The sequence below is a fragment of the Diorhabda sublineata genome, chromosome 5 (assembly GCF_026230105.1).
Source record: "Diorhabda sublineata isolate icDioSubl1.1 chromosome 5, icDioSubl1.1, whole genome shotgun sequence".
Lineage (NCBI taxonomy): Eukaryota > Metazoa > Arthropoda > Insecta > Coleoptera > Chrysomelidae > Diorhabda > Diorhabda sublineata.
The window spans coordinates 16,107,346-16,127,881 of record NC_079478.1 but is presented as its reverse complement, the minus strand read 5'-3'; the positions used below and the strand labels follow the sequence as shown (position 1 = coordinate 16,127,881).

At 32.3% G+C, this 20,536-nt stretch overlaps 2 protein-coding genes across 3 annotated transcripts in view; one reads left to right on the top strand and one right to left on the bottom strand.

Annotated features, from left to right (window-relative positions):
* LOC130444015 (uncharacterized) overlaps positions 1-20,536 on the bottom strand; it is a 102,933-nt gene that overhangs the window by 56,227 nt on the left and 26,170 nt on the right. Inside the window, exon 1 of one of the 2 annotated variants that reach the window (XM_056778973.1) lies at positions 2,864-3,075. The exons of the other annotated variant lie outside the window; for it this stretch is intronic. Within the exon in view, the coding sequence (XP_056634951.1) occupies positions 2,864-2,865 (2 nt within the window). The 5' untranslated portion in view covers positions 2,866-3,075. Of the gene's footprint in view, positions 1-2,863; positions 3,076-20,536 lie in introns of those variants that run through there. 2 annotated transcript variants of the gene reach the window in all.
* Positions 17,721-20,536, top strand: part of LOC130444014 (polyamine-transporting ATPase 13A3-like) — a 69,427-nt gene continuing 66,611 nt past the window's right edge. The window contains exon 1 of the mRNA XM_056778970.1: positions 17,721-17,795. Within this exon, the coding sequence (XP_056634948.1) occupies positions 17,786-17,795 (10 nt within the window). The 5' untranslated portion in view covers positions 17,721-17,785. The remainder of the gene's footprint in view (positions 17,796-20,536) is intronic.

The window sequence follows — 20,536 nt, the reverse complement described above, 5'->3', positions numbered from 1 at the left end:
TTCTCTCTCAATGTCCCTGTATGGTTTTGTTTAGTTTGTAATATAGTCTCGTTGATTTATATCCATTTTTGTTATTTATATCTTCATCTTACTATCCTCTGTCAATATAGTTCCTAGATATTCATATTGCATGTTATGGTATTTGCTTATTTTTACTGTTGTTTACTTGCTCAATAAAATTATCATATTATATTTGTATATTCAACAAATAATTTTCATCAATCGCAAAGTTAATCATAATAATAACAATAAAAGTTTTTGTATGGAAATAAAGATGCTTCTACCCTTTATAGTACAGGCAAATTAGGCAATTTTGAGCTAAAACATTAAATTAAATTGGGCGATTTTGATTTTTTAGATTCTGGGAAGTTTTGGGAAACTGCAGCTCTTAACAAAGTTACGAGCATGGATTTTTCAAACTTTGGGACTTGAAACACCAAAAAATTTTAAAACGCGAATAACTCGAAAACTATGAGGAATTCGAAAAAACTACCGTAACAAAAAATGTAGGGTACAAAATATTTTAGGTATTTGTTCCTAGCTTCAAAATTTTTACCTTAAAATGGATTTATACACTCAAAAGTATTTTGAGTCGCGAATAACTCGAAAACTACGAGGAATTCGAGAAAAAGTGCTGGAACAAAAAATGTACAGCACTAAATTCTCTACAGATTGGTCTCTAAGCATTTTTTCCTAGCCCAAATAAATGGGTTCATGTACTCAAAAACATTTTGAATTGCGCATAACTCGAGAACTATGAGGATTTCAACATAAGCTGCCGGGACAAAAAATGTGGAGAACAACATTCTGTACAAAAAAGGTATCAATTCTTCCTGACTTCCAAATTTCCATTAAAAAATGGGTTTGAACGCTCAAAAATATTTCGATTCGTGAATAACTCTAAAAATACGTAGAATTCGAAAAAAAAGTGCCGGGGCCAAAAATGTAGAGCACAAAATGAGTACCCACATTTTTGTGAAAGATAAACTATTAAGAAGTCTGTGAATATTGAAATAATAATCAACCGAGAACGAAGATAGGGTTTATGATAGCGTTTTTCAAAAGTTTCTTTGAAACCAAGAACTAGTTCAAGTGTGTTATATACCCAAAAGTAACCAGAGCTTTTTTAGTACTGATTTCTGCCGCTAAGGCCTGCCTAGCGCAACTCGTCGCCAGCTCAGTGTCGCGCGGGCCGTTTACCTGCCACGTACTGTTAGTCACTTGCGACCGTTTTTGCTAGTGCTGTTTCACTGCTGCTTCGTTTTTTTTATGATGGCAAATTTAAGTGAACAACGTGCTGCTGTTAAATTTTGTTTTCTACTCGGTAAAAATGAAACTGCTTATAAAGATGATGCTATGGGAAAAACTCAAGTGTGAGTGGTTTTTTCTCGATTTAAAAATGGCGACATGTCGATTGATGACAAACCTCTCTCTGGACGTCAGTCAACTGCCCGAATCGATGAAAATGTTGACTGTCAACAGACAATTGATCAACTGTCTGAAATTTCTGGAATATCTTGGAGCTCGGTTCAGTAAACAGGTAACTGGTTCTTCCACCATGACAACGCACCTGCACACTCAGCCATCACTATTAGCAGGTTTTGGTTAAAAATAACATGGTTCCGCTGCTCTACACTCCTTACTCGCCTGACCTCGCTCCTTACTCTCCTACCTCACTCCGTGCGACTTTTTCTTATTTCCATGCATGAAAAGGGGCATGAAAGGACGGCGATTTGAAAACATTGAAGACATTAAAGAGTAGTTCAAACAATGTTTCGAACATTGGAAGCACCGCTGGGACAAATGTATTACTTGTAATGGAGAGTATTTTGGAGGGGATAAGGTTGTTTTGTAAATAATTGTAAATATATAGCATTTAAAAAACAATTCAAAAAACACGACAAATCTCTCGTGGGATTTGCTTGTTTATATGGCGAGTGATAAAATTTATCCATTCAAACTTCAAGTGCTTATGTGGCCAATATACCTCTTAATCTCGCAAGTTGTTTGAAAATTTCCTTGCAATTTTATACTAGCTTACCCGAGTAGAAAATAGAGATCTTAAGCTTAACGTTCAAGATACATTTTGATTGTTTGAAAACGAACTAGTTTTCCAAGAGTTAGCGCAGTTTCCATGTGCGCCTGGAACGTAAAGTGGCTTGAATTCGCACTGGCGGGAATTCGCGAGCGGATATTCGGACTTTCAGCGTTGAGCGAGATTTACTCAGAAATAGTGGCTCCAAGGAACAAATGACTACAGACTTTTTTGTAAAAAAATTTGTCTGGGTAGTTTTTTCGAATTCTTCTTAGTTTTCGAGTTATTCGTGATAAAGAAATTGTTTTGACTTCCAAAATTTCGAAAACCCGTGCCCGTAATTTTGTTGAAAGTTGCCAGGCTTATTCAGTAACCGAAAACCTCCCAGAATCTAGAAAATCAGAAGCGCCCAATTCAATTTCGGGTTTAATCTTATTTTACCTGTACTATTAAAATGCAATTTTATACTAGCGATGACTACGTCTGAAATATGATAACTCAAGACAAGTATTTTAATATTAAACTCTAAAAAATTAATGAATAATGCTAATAATAATATAGCATCACACTAAAGAAGTTGTCCTTCAATTTGTTAATAATAATTTACATAGAAAAAATACGACTTGCTCGGACCGTTCCGTAAATGGTATTACAAGTTACGATAAAACTAAATCAAACATCAAAACTATTGAATAATACAAAATATAACAAAGAACTAATATTTTCAACCTTATTTCCATGGCAACCAATTGACAAAAAGGTGTTAAACAAAAGATCAATGAAATTATTAAACAATACGAATTATGAAGTGGTAAAAAATATACTTACATGACGGTTTTTAAGCAAATTCTTATCTAATCAGGTATTTAAATCACCCAAAGTTTCACTTCGAATCACTAATTCTCGCTGTCAAATTTACGAACATATTCTTATACAATTGTTATAATAAATCTTGTGCTCTTAGTGAAAGGTCACGAAACAACTGAGGAACTGAGAATCTTGTTCAGCAAAGGTAACTTGAACTGAAAACACCTGGTTGTGGTAATATACGAGAGCGGGAAAATTGAATGATGTTCATTTCTTCGATTAAAATATAGATGGCGGAGATACTTATTTATTATTAACAATTATATCTACTAGAAACTTTTATTTCACTGTTTAAGAGTTAATCTACAAAATTATATCCATGATTTTTTTATAATTATATGCTGAATTACAAGTTGAATGGAGAATTAAAGAAATAATGGGACTGTTTTGTTTATCATTTATGGATAATAATTTCGCTATAAAAATAATTATAGTGCTATCAACTTATATATGTTCACCGGTAGAGGACGCTCTACTTAAAAAAAGTGAATTTTTTTTGAATATATATTCAAATAAAATGTGGGTAGGTGATATGACCCTTGTAAGAAATAAAAAATTCTTGATTTCTATTTTTATTTCTCGTGGTTTAGCCCTTTTTGACAAAAAACTAATTTCTAACATAATTTAATATCTAGGAAATCAAGTAGCCTGGAAAGTTTTTCAAAATAAAAAACTTGTTCGGAAGTACAGTGTGTGGCAAATATGATAATAAGTTATTGCGAAAAGTTGTTTGGAATCAATATACCAAATTATGAAATCAGTTGTCAAATATAATTTTCAATTTTTGTCATAAGAAATTAACACTAATTGCTAAATACAAGGTATATCCACAAAGTAAGTTTTATTTTGTTACCGTAAACCGATGTACTTTGAATATAGGGGTGTCATTGATCAAACAGGATATTTTCCAGACAGATGGCTCTGCTGTGTTTATTTCTTGGCAACACTGTCTAGCTTCTTATGGCGGTATTTCACAAACCGATAGAATTGGATTCTTTCCAAGTACGCGCATAAGTTTCATAAGATTTGTGCTGATAGTATAGTCACAAAAATGCGAGTACCAAGTTTTTATCTATTTATTTATGGTACACTATTATTTTAACTAATATTTCAGAAACTGGTTTATGTGGGAAGAAATGTTTCTATCAAATTAAATTTGTGTGGATTATATTATTGGACAAGAAGTGGTGCTCAATGACACACCTTCTGGGGTACGTGTGGTGCGTCTCAATTTGAGCGAATCTTTAAACAATAGTGCTGACTGCCGATACTCATTTAAAAGATTAAAAATTCTGACTCTTCCTTCTTTACTCATTTTTGAATCCGTTTGCCTAATTCTCCAATTTCAGAAGCCGTTGCACGGCTATCCACTTAGGAAGGCGGAACACGACCTTTACCTACCCACTCCAAGTTCAGAATTAGTTAAGGGCTCACTATCTTACAATGCAAAAAAAATGCACTATCACTTGCCAATAGAAATCAAATCGATATCACCTTTTCCAGCATTCCACAATAACTTGGGAGCATATTTAGTGCCTTCTACTCTGTACATTACTTCAATTCTAATAATAATATTTAATTCTGGGCATGTTGCATACTGGTTTAATTTTTGCTATGGTCTTATAAACAACTTATATACTTATAATTTTGTGAATAATTGTAGTTATCTTCTGTAAATTGAAATTTTATTATATTTGTATCTTTATTTAGTTATTTTTATAATTGTTTTTTGTTTTAACAAACTTATCTACAAACTGTAAAAATTTTTTGACAATAAAGTATTTCTCTCTTCTCCCTCTCACCCGTGTTTCCACATTTGGTTTTATTATGTCATCTAAATTTAAACAAATCAAATTACTAATAATCTCTAGAGAATTCTTCATAGATCTCCATGTATTTTTAAGTATGCCTAGAGCTTAAAAACGCACATTAGGGGCCAGATATTATCGGAACTATAATGATGGTGATGTTAAATAGGCCTTTACAGCAGTTGCCGATAAACATAAAAGGGTCTTCTACAGAATTCAAAATGCCATTTGGTACCCTCAGCAACGAATTTCATAAAAGACATTGTCGCAACCCTAAACGAAAGCCAGTTTTCAGTACAGCAGGGAAGAAAGCATTAGACAAAGGCGATTGGAGTTTCCCGCTAGGCCGGCGAAAAGGGAAGATCTTTGTGGAAAACTATCTAAATAGCAGAAAGTTTTTAGAGCCACGTGTCGTTAACTATATACCGGTTCATAACTGAGTGAAAAAGGAAAATATGTCCTCATGAAATTCGACAGGAAAAGGCAGCTGATTATTCATACATGTCTCTTGCATAACCAGAAAATGAAATGGAAGCTTAGGGATTTCGATCTTCCATAGAAATGGACAAAAATTTAGGTGTGTGGATATATCTGTGGTTTCCAAATTGGATTTAATTTCAACTTTACCAACGCCGAAGATAGAAAACCGCATCCATCGACCTGTATTCATGTTAAGGAATACTGATTGTATCCTTGATGACAATCTGCTGTTTTGAGTTCGACTTTTTCTTAGTTTTCAGTTTTGTTATTTTAAGTTTTCTAAACGAAAGTCCTCAATGAAACAAGTGTTTGATTTGCGTTTGGATATCTATATTAAACAGGATATGAAAATAGTATTCACTAAGAATAATGATTGAAGTAACCCCCACAAACGTTGTGTAAAAGACTGTTAACCGATTTTCATCTTTGTATTGAATAATACAAAGACACCCCACTCAGTGAGTTGGCTTTTACAAAGGTTTTTTTATTGAACATTGATGTTTACGGTATACGTTATATTTTAGTATGTAAATTGATAAATTGAATAAGGTAGAAGCCTTTCAAAATAGTAAAAAGTGAAAAAAAGTAATAGTGGAATGAAACCTATTGTAAAAGAAGGAGAATATAATAAAAATAAGAGGTGAAATAATTTACGGGTGATCTGAAATCGGGAAGGGAAACTAGGTGAGTTTTTAAGAATAAAAAATGGTTTTGATTTCCGGCAAAACTGCAAGTCTTATAAAAAAAAAGTTGTAGGTAATAAGAAGATTTACAACTTTTGTATTCTCACTTTTTTCACATAACCTCAAAATTTATGTAAAAAATTCAAAAAACGGAATTGGTTTTTTATTTTTGCCTTTTACAAAAAATTTTTTTTCACAAAATTCTGTGAAAACTCATCTTTTTATGTCCCGTATACACAATTTATTTTATTTGAAATATTTATTTTTTCTCGTTATTTTGACATAATATCGAAAAATTACCCAATTTTCGAACGAAAGTTCTCCCGCCAAAATATCAGTTTTTTTTTAAAAAATCATTGAGGCTTTGGTTCGTTGAAATATATATTTTCTGATGGTATAAAAAATATTAACATGGCCTTGATAAACGTTCCCTGAAAAGGCAAAAAATAAAACCAAAAAAATTCGCATCCGAATTTTTCTTTAAATCATTTTGCACAATTTTTAGATATTTATTAAAATTTTAGGCTACAATTACTTATGTTTACCGATATAACATAAAATCTGACATTTTTCGTGTAATTAGAGCGGAAAATTCAATAAATTGTACATAGTGATAAAAAAAATTTCTGATGCAAGTTTTTTGTCTTATTATTTGCCTTTTCTGAGTAAATTGTAATGGGGATGGTAATATTTTATATACCATCAGGAAGTAGAGATTTCAACGAACAAAAATCTCGCCGAAAAATACCTAATATTTAGAGGGGAGAATTTTCAATTGAAAATTAAGTTGTTTTTTCGATATTAAGTCAAAATAAGGTTTAGAAATAAATATTTCGTATCAAATGAATTACAGTGTATATCGGACATAAAAAGGTGCGTTTTCACAAAATTCTGTCAAAATAATTGAATTTTTCCCCTAAATTTTTGAGGATATGTGAAAAAAGTGTGGATACAAAAGCTTATTATCTACAATTTTCCTTAAAAACTTACGCCCTTTCCTTTGCAGAGATCAGACATATTCTCCTGCTTTTGCAATGGGCTCTATACTAGTATTATTTTTTTGGTTTCAATAATTATCAACCCTGGTCTAAAAACAACATACTCATATAGACTAGAAATAATGTTTTTTTGTAATTACGAGTATCAGAGTTTTAAAAATATCTACAAAAATATTTTTAAATTGATCAGTTTCGGTATATAAAAAAACATGTACAGATAAAGAAAGAATATTTATTGTACAAAAGTCTGTTAAATGTTAAACTCATTTTACGAAATTTTGTAGGCACTTGTCTTACCGTGTCACAAGGTTTTAAATGTCTTCTTCATAAAAGGTTGTCAAAAGTGGTAACATGTTCTTTCAGATGGTCATCATTATTGAAGTATTAACGACCAATGAAAGATGTTAGGTATAAGAAGAGATGAAAATCGTTAGGAGCGAGGTCCGGGTTATACGGAAGACGATCAGACGATTAATGGTCTCACAATTAACATATTATTCGGCCTCGTAGTAGAAAAATCAATCAGCAAAATGCCTTTTGTGTTCCAACAAACGGTGCATATGAGTTTTCGAGGTGTCAAGATAAGCTTATGCTTAACTTTCATTGGGGACCTGGTATGCCTCCATTCCATTGATAGCCGTTTAATTTCTGGTATGTCGTAAGATACTTTAGTGTCAAAACCTGAAGTGCTCATTCGTTGTTTTCTGTAACAATTTCATGAAGAGTGATGGTGATATTTGGTAAACTCAATAACAGAAGCAATAATTTTAAATTTACAGTTTTGCTGAAATTGCGTAAACCAGATCGTTAGTAACCAAAGACGTCCACACCATTCTCTATCATACACTTGATCACGTCCTTCATTGAACTGTCTAACTCATCTTCCCATAGCATTTTGTTTATAAACCTTGTAGATTTCCCGATAATTTCAATTTCATTTCTTAGCATTCAGAAAACGAATCACAGATTTGATTTTACAAGCGGTGGCATTTTCGAATAAGGATGCCATCGTAGAGAAGAGTTACATAGAACACGTCGGTAGCAGTAATCTGAATCTTCTGCTTGAGTCAGAGTAACTGCTATGTAGGGTAGAGGTAAGGAGGGTCATCTCATATGGGGGCTTAGCTTAAAAACTGTCCGCTTGTAAACGGTAAATTATAATTCAAAATTTGACCAGAATGGCGCTCCTGTCGGACAAGATATCATATGAACTTAGTTATTTTAGATAGACTGAAGTATGCAGTGTTGGGAAATTGATTATTTCAAATGACTAGGTTCGTTAATTAAATATTGGTATACAAAATCTAAACTATTCACATAGTACAAAATAATTTTGTAAATATAGCCTAGATAAACTACTGTGAGATAATAATTAATTATTGTGGATTTGTAAGAAAGAAAGTGTCAATTATCACTTCTTTCTTTCTCTGTCCTTATTCTCAAATTTCTAGCGCTTTATTTAAAATTTACACTCATGCGATAGTAGCGCCTCCCTAACGTAAAGAATTTGATGGATACTTTCTGTAGCACAGAGATGGTTCTCCTTACCTCTACCCTCCATAGTAACTGCAGCTCATGCTCAGAACTGCGATCGTAACGCTGCCGCTGATAGAAATAGAACTTAAATACATTCAGAATAGATAAATGCACTTTAATGAATAAAAAGAGGAACTGTTTTAAATATTTAATTAAATATGATCTTAAGTTATCCTTAAAATGAACTGAGAGAGGTACATGCGTTTTGTATGTGTCAGTAGAGTAAATCATTTCCAAAATATGTGGTCTAATTTTAAGGTCAGTACAAGATTTGTCGATGTTTATTTTTGTAATTAAAATGACTTAGAACTGCGGTACGTGACTGTGTTTTTTCACTGGTTCATACTTTTTTTTATTAATGAAAAAATCCTTTCAATAGATGAGTTGCGGCATCTTCAACAGAAATATTCTTCGTCTTCCAGCAAGCGCTCTTGCTTGTTCCTGAGTCTCCACCCCGTGTCTACGCTGTTTTCCTCTGCGCGCTTTTATTAAGTGATGACAAGTAAATAAGTTTGTATATAAAGGTTTGTTTGTAAAATTGGGACTTTTTGTTGTTGATGAGTACAGCGAGACAATGCAGCCGTATATGGTATATTTAAGAAATGACCCTGATATAGGAAAAATTTTCCTCTGCAAGACAGGTATTCAAGATGTTTCCTTTCGTGTAGAAATCACCGTGCGCATCTTCCTACTCTCGCGTGGAGCATTGAATTTGGAACTCAAGATGAAAATCATGAGAACAGAAAAGGGCGAGTTGAACCAAACAGCTTTTGGGGTTTATTATTTCCTGTCGTCAGCCATTTAGCACATGAAAGTTCTCCAGGTTACAGAAAAAGTGTAGTCAGAAAAAAATGCTGTTTAAATGAGTATTCCAAAAATTTACAAAAGTCAGTTAAGTTGCACGTCTACTAATGATATTTGAAATATTATTCTTATTGCTAATACCCTCTTCAAGTCGCCCCAGCTGCCGAGTTACATCCTTCTCAGTGGACCTATTCTCATGTCTCTATTAGCCGTAATATTACTAACCACTTGATTGGTGCATTTGCTTTAATTATACCGTAGCGCACTTTGTACTTACTTCTGGGGGCGTAATGATACATATGTATATATAACTAAGTTCATTACTAGGACACCATCAAACCTTCACCCCTTGACTGTCTTGGAATGTCGGATATTAATAGACAGTGTCTGTCTTCTGCCTCATCATCATCATTATCATTTTTCACTCGTGTTGCTTTGTCTTTTATTTCGGAGACTTTGTCATCTGTCAGATTTGAGCCCTGTATTTATATGTATATCATATTTAACGGATAAAGAGCATTTCGTTGTCTATGGTTTTTGTTGTAATAATGGATACTTTCCATAATAACAGTGTTCATACTAAAACTCACTGTATAAGTCTTAAAAAATTTCTAGTATACATTCAACTCATTATTTGTCACGTTATAAATATATAATTTATCAAATTAGACAATAATTTCATTAGAAAACATTCAGCATCTATAATTCGACCACCAACTGCTCAAATCACATAAATAAAATGCAAAATGGCAGTTTGTGAGAGAAGTGCATACTCTAACAAGGTGCTGTGTAATCGTCCTACTTTCTAGGCATGGGAATGCGGTCTTCTTCATTATTGGTCGATTTTCGAGGTATGCGATGCGTTGCGATCACGATCAGTATTACCTTTATTGTTTTATATACAAGTGAGCAGTTTTTTTTTTTGGTAATAAGGAGGTCTTAACAATTGATACAAAAGTGGAAGAATATACAGATACGTTTATGGTAAGTTACAGCGGTACATATAACAGTAATCGTTGAAAAAATTAATGCATTCAAGAATATATGACTACCTACTCGGTACAAGAATTCACGACATCATTTAATTTCTTATTTTTTAGACCTTTTGTATATGCTTATTCTTCTAAATGTTCTTGATTTTACGTCTCTTCTATTTAAAAATTGGTTTTTTAATAATTTTTTAAAAGAAAGATAAAAATTGTCATTTCGACTTATTTCAATCTTTTTAATTTTGATAGTTTTGGAAAGCTAGATTATGAAATATTTCAGTCAAGCATCAATTTGAATATTTGAATATTGAATATTGCATATTATGAATCTAATGTTTTTTAAAAGATATTTCAAAATCTATAACATGGCAATTCTAAACTAATTGATTCCTAGAAGATGAATACATAAGTTTTCTTCGAATGCTCGGAATATATCAGAGTTAGTACACTATGGTGTTTAATTTTGCAACATCTCACTGTAAAATCTCTTAAATAGAAGATTTCTACTTTTCACCTATGGAATAATTTCGAAATTTAATATTTCGAAAATATATTATGCCGTTCTTCAAAGGAGAAAACAACTACTTTCCTGACTAATGAATTACATCTCCTCTAAAGATAGTGATCGACTTTTTTGTCGATCTTAATATCCCTAATGGCTCGCACTTTCAAGCAGAAGTTTGTATTAGGTCTCATCATAGTCCCTCCCCCATTGGGGATGCTAAAAGTCGATTGACTTCACCCTGTTCAGAGGAGATGTGATTGAATATTCCTCGAGGTATTAGCCAGGAAAGTAGTTGTTTTCTCATTTGAAGAAAGGCAGTACATATTTTCGAAATATTAAATTCTGAAATTATTCCAGGTGAAAAGTGAAAAGTAGGAATCTTTTAATTAAGAGTTTTCATAGTGGGATTGTGGCAGAATTTATATATATATATATATATATATATATATATATATATATATATATATTAATTGTAACGAAGTCTTCGCCAGCTATATTATGAGCGGTTCTTATTAGGAACGTGGCAATGAAACACCAAAGTGGACTAACTTTAATATATTTTCCGAGCTTACGAATACTTTTTCATTGTCTGGGAAATAATTAATTAAGATTTTCGGTGGTTTTGTATTCGAAAGCTCGGAAAAGTTAGTCCACTTTGGAGTTTCATAGTCACGTTTCCAATAAGAAACCGCACTTTCCTGACTAGGTTAGTTTAGGTTAGGTTAGGTTAGGTTAGGTTGTTTTGTATCACTGAATATTGTATCACTGACTAATGTCTCGACGAATATTAAATTCCATCTCCTCTGAAAAGCGACAATTCTGTCAATACGAACATTCCCAATAACACGTGATTGCAAGGAGAGAGTTCTAACCGCTGACTATTTTCGACGTTTTTGCGTCTCATCAGAACGGCGTAACAAACTCTCGTTCGAGTATCTCATTTGAAGTGAAGACATCACCAGCCAGCGCTGCTAATTACTTCGTGTAATCAAACATTCCCCAGCAGACACTATTTGGCAGCATCCTCACTTCCAACCGCAAATCGCCAGTCAGGTGGAAATCAACTGTAGTCGTCAATTATGTAGATTTCATTTTGATGTTATCCGAGGTATATCCAATATATCATATTATATGATTTCTACTACTAACCGTTCTTCAAAGGAGAAAACAACTGTTGTGTTACTCTGATGAGACGCAAGAACCTCGAAAATAGTCAGCGGTTACAACCCTTTCTTTGCAATCACGAGCTATTGGGGATGTTCATATTGACAGAAATGTCACTCTTCAAAGGAGATGGAATCTTATATTAGTGGAGGGATTAACTAGGAAATTAGGTAGTTGTTTTCTCTTATGAAGAACGGCAGACTATATTTTCGATGAATTAAATTTGGAGATTCAACAGACAGGTAAAAATCTGACGTTTCGACCCATTTTGGTATTTATCAAAATATTATTTTGTTATATTTGTGTGGTTTTACGTAATAACTTATAATATTTGATATATTCCGAAAACTAATTTGCAGAAAAGTTGTCTGGGGTACAGAAATAGGTAATTATACACATTCGCGGTCACCTGGTTTTTTGGCTCTAGAAAATCGAAAAATGGATGGATTTTAATGATCTTGGTCTCAAAATGTTCCATTTTACGGCGGATTTATAAAAAAAAATACGAAAATTAAAAAAATAAATATTTTTTACAATTTCATGACTTTAAATGCAAAAAAAAATGAATTTCTACATATAATCTTTCGTAACTGTTTCTGACGTCGTGGAATCAAGTTCGTATATTTTTTTTTTCGCAATTTACATAAAAAAATGAATATTTTGAAAAAAAAATTTAAAAAAAGTTAATTTTTTTGGATAATTGTGAGTTGTGGGATTTTGTTAATAATAAATTGAAATATATTGACAATGAGTTGCAACAATTGTGAATTGAATACATTTGAAGCACTTACAATATTCTGTGATACAAAACAACCTAACCTAACCTAACCTAAACTAACCTAACATAACCTAACCTAACCTAACCAAAATTATAAAATTTATTTATTTTTCGATTTTTAATGCTCCAAAAACTATTAACATTGAAGAATATAGTACGAAACTATTCACGAAAATTGATTGTTTTTCATCGATTTCATTTTAAGCTATAAAAAATGAAAAACTCATTCTTTTTGGATATTTTTTTTAAATTGTTTATTAATTTATGTAGAATACAAAAAAATATAAGAACTTTATCTGATAATGAGATAATTTTTTGTAAAGGATTATTTTGCAAAACCGTTTTTTTTACGATTTAAAACAGTAAAACTATGAGAAATTCTCATTCCAGTTATTTCTACTAATTTATTTTTTATAAATCCGCCGTAAAATGGAACATTTTAAGACCAAGATAATTAAAATCCATTCATTTTTCGATTTTCTAGAGCCAAAAAACCAGGTGACCGTGAAAGTGTATAATTACCCAGAAATATCTACATCTTCAATATATTACATGTTAATATTCACGTTTCCTTGATTTTAATTACTCACATTTTTTTGAACTAAACCGCAGTTACTTTCTAATTATATAATAGAATATTTCCCATTGTTTTATTTGTTCTCTCATATACAAACAATTATTAGCAAAACAATGTATAACTTTGATTATAAAATCCTTAGTATGTTGCTTTACATTCTAAGAAATCTTTATCAGTAACATTATTTTTTTACTGCTTAAATAATATAATATAAAAACTATTCAGATATAACCATATAAATACCAGTAGAGACTCACCTTTTTTAATGCCATCTTATCAGTAAGTATTGTTTTATAATTATTTGTAAGTAATAAAGCATTTCAGGTTATACGAGGTTTGTTTCAAAAGTAAAGAGCCATCTACCTACTCATATCTCCGCAACTTCTGTGGAGCATGTGCGTCACCAGAAAATCCTCACATACTTGTAGGTTTGCATTAATTAATTAATTCTTGGAAAAACTCTGAGATGTGTCTAAAAACTTGAACAAAACAGAAGACACAAATATATTACCTTTTTTAGCATTGGAAGTGATCTCCATTGGTCATAACATTCTGACAACGTTCATAAAGCTTCTTAAAACTACCAGAAAATGTTTCTTTTGGAATAAATCGCAGAACGGCGGTCACCCGTCCTTCAATAGCCGGCACGTCTACAAATTCTATATTTTTTAAGGGCCTCCTTCATGAAAGAGATCAAAAAGAACTCCACGGGCACCTAGTCAAGGGAATACCTTGATGATCACCCCGTGGAAACAAGACCTGGCGCACGTAGATTGCAGAGTAAACAATCGCGTTATGGTGAAGTAGAACCCACTGCCCAGTCCTGATCAACTGTGATGGGATGCGTCGTAGCAACGGTATCAAAACTCCTGATGAATGATTTCATCGTTATCAAAGAAGAAGACCAACATTTTCTTGACCTTAGACCTTGGACCTTGACCAGGTATCATCCTAAGTGACAACGGTTCGCAGAAAGACTAGATCTCGATCGGATATGGCAATGGAATTTTCAGAAATTTCAATTAGTTTCTGTTTCTGATTGTCTGACATGTAAGGGACACTTCGGAAATATATCTTTTCCTTACCCAAATTTTCAAGCCCTCACTAATTCTCAATTCTTCCGCCATTAATTGTAAAATCAGTCGCCTATCTCTTGAGTACATTTTTTGTACTCTCTCAATCATGTCTGTTATTCAACTACCCGATCGTGTCTCATCCCCAGTTGTTTCCCTGCCATCTTGGCAGCCAGTAGTAAATACCTTTTATGATAACGGCTTCCGTTTCGCACAGTTCCACCAACATTCCATTATCTCCGTAGCCGTTTTCCCATTTGAAACAACACTTGATGCTCAATCATTGTTCCAACACGGTGTCACTACCTCTCCACTGCCTGTAGTCGGTTAGGTGCCTCTAGATCTTCATGTGCAAGTGCGTGCGCCAATATGGTGCTTACGAAAATGCTCAAAGAAGTCACAGTATCACCTAAAGAAAACTACGTCGAAGTACTAAAAAGATTGCAGTAGAAGTAAGTAGCTACAACTTTGGATAATTTTACTGGTGATTCGCTGCTGCCTAGCATACCAGTATACCTATCAAACTTTGTGCATAAATATTGAACGAAGCACCGAGTCGTTGATCTTTGTCAACCTTCTTTCAGTTGTAACTTAGCTCCCTTATGACTTCTAGTTCTTTGCCAGATTAAAAACACCACATGAAGGATACCAGTTCAATAAGAAAGAAACTTGGAAGTAATGGAGGCAATTCCGAAAATTTACTTTCAGGATTGCCTTTGGAATTGGAAACACTACTTTGAACGTGTTATTCAATCAAGCGGTGAGGAGATATGGAGGTAGACTTGATACTTTTAAGAGAAACCTCGTATTTGGCTTTAAATAAAGATTATTTTATTAAAATAATTGTAAGTACACAAACTTTCCGTTAATTATGAACTTCTTCAGAATACGAAGTATTTAAAATTGAAAATAAGCTTTTACCTTATTTCTCTCATTTATTGAAAGTTAATCTCATTTGATTGATGGGTATTAGTAAATTAGTAATCGAACGACCACTTCTAAATTCGTACCAAGTGCTTGAAATATCGTTTTTTTTTAATAGTTTCAATTAGAACAATTCTTGAATAAGTGAATTACATTATACTTCTGTTTAGCAACACAAAACAAAAGACGCGCCTGAGCTCACTAAATTACAAGTAACTTTAAGACTAAGTAGCGCAAGTAATAGTTGAACCAGGAAAAGATTTTAGAGGTCAAGGATACCGTCAAAAAAAGAGCTGTAGACCAGCCCCAACGTCTAGCTGACAGACTACGTCAAGCATCACAGCCATTAGCGAATAAGAAGAAAAACGAAAGACCAGGGACCACCTATTAGACAGCCTGCTAAATCGTGATTATTTACAGAATCTCCAATAAGAATAGGAGAGAGTGAGAGAGAGTGAGAGAGAGAGAGAGGGGAGAAAAGGAGTGCATAACACTACCCAAAATGAATCAAAAGATATCCGTATACTTCTCCTGCACCCCTGTAGGTAGAAAGAAGAATAAGCAGTAAAGAAGACCTCATTGGAGAGATCTATTCGGAATTAATCGGACTACGAGTATATTGATATTTTTTGCGATACAGTTGAAGCTAATACCTTTTTAAAGTGTTTTGCTTCATACTTAGTACCTTAAACTTTTGTCAAAAGCCCAGGGGTTTCGATATTTCATGCATTTTTATAAAGAAGATAGTCGATCAAAGATGAACTACGAAGCAGAAAACTTAGAGCTTCAAGAACCGATGAAAATTTCGACATAATTAATTATCTGGTGCGTTCAGTTAGTCGGATAACAATCAGAATTATCAAGGAGACCAAACATTTTAGATAAACGAACTTTTGGTTTGTGAAAACGTTTCTGTAGATACCTAATTATACCTATTAACTTGCCTGTACTTGACCGCTCATTCCTCATCTCACAGGAAAACATTCACACGGCTGTAATCGATGAGCTAAAGATTAAGGGCCCTTTCACACCAAACGAATCAGAATCAATCAGAATCACTCCGAATCAAGTTGAATCTGATTAACCAAGATTCGGCTTCGAGCGCTCCGTTTAAATATGAAGGAACTCTTTTCCCGCCTTCGGACCGGACGAATTTGGTTCAATCAGGTTTGATTCGAGGTCGCACTTGATTCAACCTGTCAGATTTCTCGTCTGGTCAGTCTTGAATCAACAACCATAAGAGATGGACGTGGAGTGATCCAGATTGATTCGGATTCGTTTGGTATGACAGGGGCCTAAGATCTAGCAACGTTATGATGATTAGAAACACCATCAACAACTTCGTGCGGTTTTCTAAGGAAGTTAAATTGACTAAAGAAAAGAAAATCGCTAATGAATAATTCAAAACCCTCATTCAAATGGATTTTCGCTTTCAATCGCTAGTTTGGTACAACTTTATTCTGTTGCATCAATCGTATATATAATCATCATTAACATTTTTGGATCTCACAAAACAGATGTCTTATATATTTTATATATACTGAGTAGACATTTTTAAACAAGAATTCTCATCGTAATTGACACAGCTGTAAATAGTAAAAACAGGCAAAATGTCGGTTTTATCAATAATTGGATTATTTGTTTTCTGTTTCGGCTTTTTGAGCTGGATTAATGAAATACGGCAAAAGCAAAGTTATCTACCAATTAAAATAACCTTATCCAAATCAATGTAAAGTTAACCTAACCAGAATATTAATCTGTTTCTGGGTGACATCTTGGTAACATCAAGAGGCAATTCCCGATGTGAAAACGTGAACGTGAACAATTATTTGCAACTTTATCCTTACTGCGCGACTTTCCCCACTTCAGCCAAGCAAGCCCCAATTTCTTGAAAATATGCCCCACAAATTGAAAGCTTCCGTTTATTTCACAAATACAGTCCAAAAACCATATCAACCAACCTCTTTATTAGTAAAATTGGAAGTACTAATTTCAAACATTTAGTTACTCTATAAATGGATTCTACGACCTCGAAATTGCTAAGCTAACTTGTTTTTATTATGATCTTAAATCGGGTAGTTGGTATTTCAATGTTTTTTGCAAATAATGAAAATATCTATTAAAACTCCAAACACACTTTTTGTTATCGAAAAGTATATCGGCAAAAATGACGACCATAAATGAAGTAATACAGTAGAATTTTGCAACGAAAGCCCGTCGATGAAAATACGCCCAGTCGGAGCCAAAAATCAAAGTGATTGCGTATTCATAATTGTTTTTGTAAATTTATTCTAGATTCGTACGTAAATTAATAATTATCCATGAATTTATTTGATCTAAGACAAAATGATAAACATTAGTAATACTATCTAAAACAATTCCGACTCTGTATGAAATCTCTTATTATTTTATATCTATATATTTTATCTTTGTGAAGATTAAGTTTCGTAATTTTATTAATCTGTACAACTACATAATATCTTGCAAAATGTGATGAAAATGATTGGTTTGATTTCGATGATTGCAGGAAAATGAATTAGTGCGTTTAAAATACGACTGAGACAATGGGAAACGGTGAGTTGTCAAGATTTTTTTGAAATTTATCCCAAAACATGTTGTTGGTTTAATGATAAATAAAAATTTATGAATTAGAATAAGCCGGCTATTCATTGAAGTTTCTCGTTCAATAAGAGATAGTTGCTATTGGGTTCGACCCTTTAATTTTTGCAAACTGTTCACTATGTTTTTATGAACACGTAGATCGGTTAAATCATCAATATTGTAATGTTTTTCTACTTTATTTACACTTTTTTTGTTCGTGGGGTGAATTTATAAACACCTTCTCTTACGTCCTTAATTTATTTAAACACTATACACACACTCAACTCACTTATCAATAACATTTAACTAACTTGAATAATTTATTTAAATTTCTCAATTACTCTCTATTTCCGTCTGTAGATTACTATTTATTATTTCAGAGGTGAATTTTTGATTATTTTGATACATTTTACACTCCTCATTTACCATCGGCATATTCCCAAAAGAGTTCTCAAAGCAAAACAAATAAATAAATAGACATTTTAGAAATTATTCAAAAGAAACAATGTAAATAAACCACCTGCTATAATAAAAACTTAGATTAACAAAATAAAATTTATAGGTCTATTTTGTAAATTCTAATAAAGCTAAAAATAATTTGATTGACCACTGCTCCATAATTGAGATGTAAGGACTAAGGAAAAAGTAACTTTTCTTATTAGAACCAAGATCTAGTTTGATTTTATTCTTATTCATGATGAAGGTGATCTATTGATCAATATAAATACGCTAATTGTCAGTGTCAATATCATATTTTGATAAAGACTTAAAGAAAAGTCGAAACGTAAATTTTATCTTTCTTTCAATACCTTCCTTGGAATTATTCAAGAGCAACAATGTAAATATATCACCTGCTATAATAAAAACTTATATAAACAAAACATCAAACGGATTTCGGGTATTACCAACGTAAATCAAAGGCGCCGCTGTTCCGCAGAATTTTAGAATTCCAATACATTTAGGCAGAGCCGGCTCCAATGAGGATATATTAGCAGTTGCTCTAATCTTAGCTTTGGAAAGCGTAGTGCCAAAAAAGCTTACAGAACCGCAATACATGATCATCAAATTGTTGTTTCATACCAAGGCCTCCAATAGCTTAGTGCCCATATTTATTTAAATTTGAAAAGCAATATCCTATACTGATTAGATTGGATTTCTGTGAAACGTTACAAGAAACGAAAGTCTCAGTCCCAATTTTTCTAAATGTATCTGTTTTATCGATGGGGTCTCATTTACGCGACAAAAAATGTTTAATTCACATGATGCTAACTAATTAATAATAATAATGATTGATAACTTTATCAATACTAGCATCGGTTAATATTTCATAGTTTTTAAATCAAAATATTTCGAAAACGGTATAAAGTATCGAATTTTATCAAGAGTACCTTTTTGGTGTAAAATTAAATTGTATTTAAGTTCACTTGAAATTTTACTTAGGATCTAAATCTAATATTGAAAAGTTATGTTCAATACTACTTGGTACGAACCGTGTGACTAGTGCCCTCTGTGAGATTCGTATAAAATTTCAATATAATGTAGGTAGTTGAGGCAAAATCGTACAAAATATGTATTTTCAACGCCCTTTATCTTTAATACGGATGACGTTACGAAAATTTATTACAGAACCCAAATAGTTTCAGTTTTCAATTTATCAGGTTTCTTATATTTCAAAATTAGTTTTTTGAATAATTTTTGAAAGAAAGATAAAATTGACGTTTTGACTTTTCTTTGAGTCTTTATCAAAATATGATATTGACACTGACAATTTGCGTATTTATATTGATCAATAGATCACCTTTAATATGAATAATAATAAGAACTTAGAACTTTGTTCTAATAAGAAAAATTAATTTTTTCTTAGTCCTTAAATATCAAATATATAGCAGTAATCAATTAAATTATTTAGAGTTTTATTAGAATTTACAGAATAGAGCTATAAATTTTATTTTGTTAATTCTAATAAAACAATTTAAGTACGCTAATTGTCGGTTTCAATATCATATTTTGATAAAGACTTGAAGACAAGTCGAAACGTCAATTTTTTCTATCTTTAAAATTTATTAAAAAAACTAATTTTGAAACAGAATAGATCTAAAATCAAGAACATTTTGATGCATTAATATATCAAAAGGTCTAAGAAATTGAAGAAATTTATGTATAATTTAACAATTTATTGTAAATTGAGTATAATTCAACTTTTTGATTTAGTACATTTTTTGGTGTTTTCAAGAATTTGAAATAGGGCGAAAATAAATTTCATTAGTGATGAAATTATTGGATATTGGGAGTACTGGAAGTCGCAATAAAAACAGCTACTATCAGCATGAACGTTTTCTGAAAGTCCACCACTTACAAAAGCAAGCTTAGAGAGATTCATGTAGCGGTTTAATCGCACGGGTTCATTTAATTATGAACGATTAAAAACTATTGTGACAAAATGAAATGAATGTTTTGCTGGCAGTTACTGAAAACCCACACACACTAGTGTAAGGAGTATCTCCAGCGAACAAGAAATGCACCGTGAGCTCATTTACTCGCAATGGAATTAACTGAAGTTAAGTTTGAAGAAAAAACTATCTTTACGAAAAATTAATCAACAGAGAGACTTTTTCGACTATGTTCTATTTGGAGATGAAACCAAGTTTAATAAACATAGTTGTATTAACATGCAAAATTTTCACTATTATTCATTATCACAAAGTGATACACGG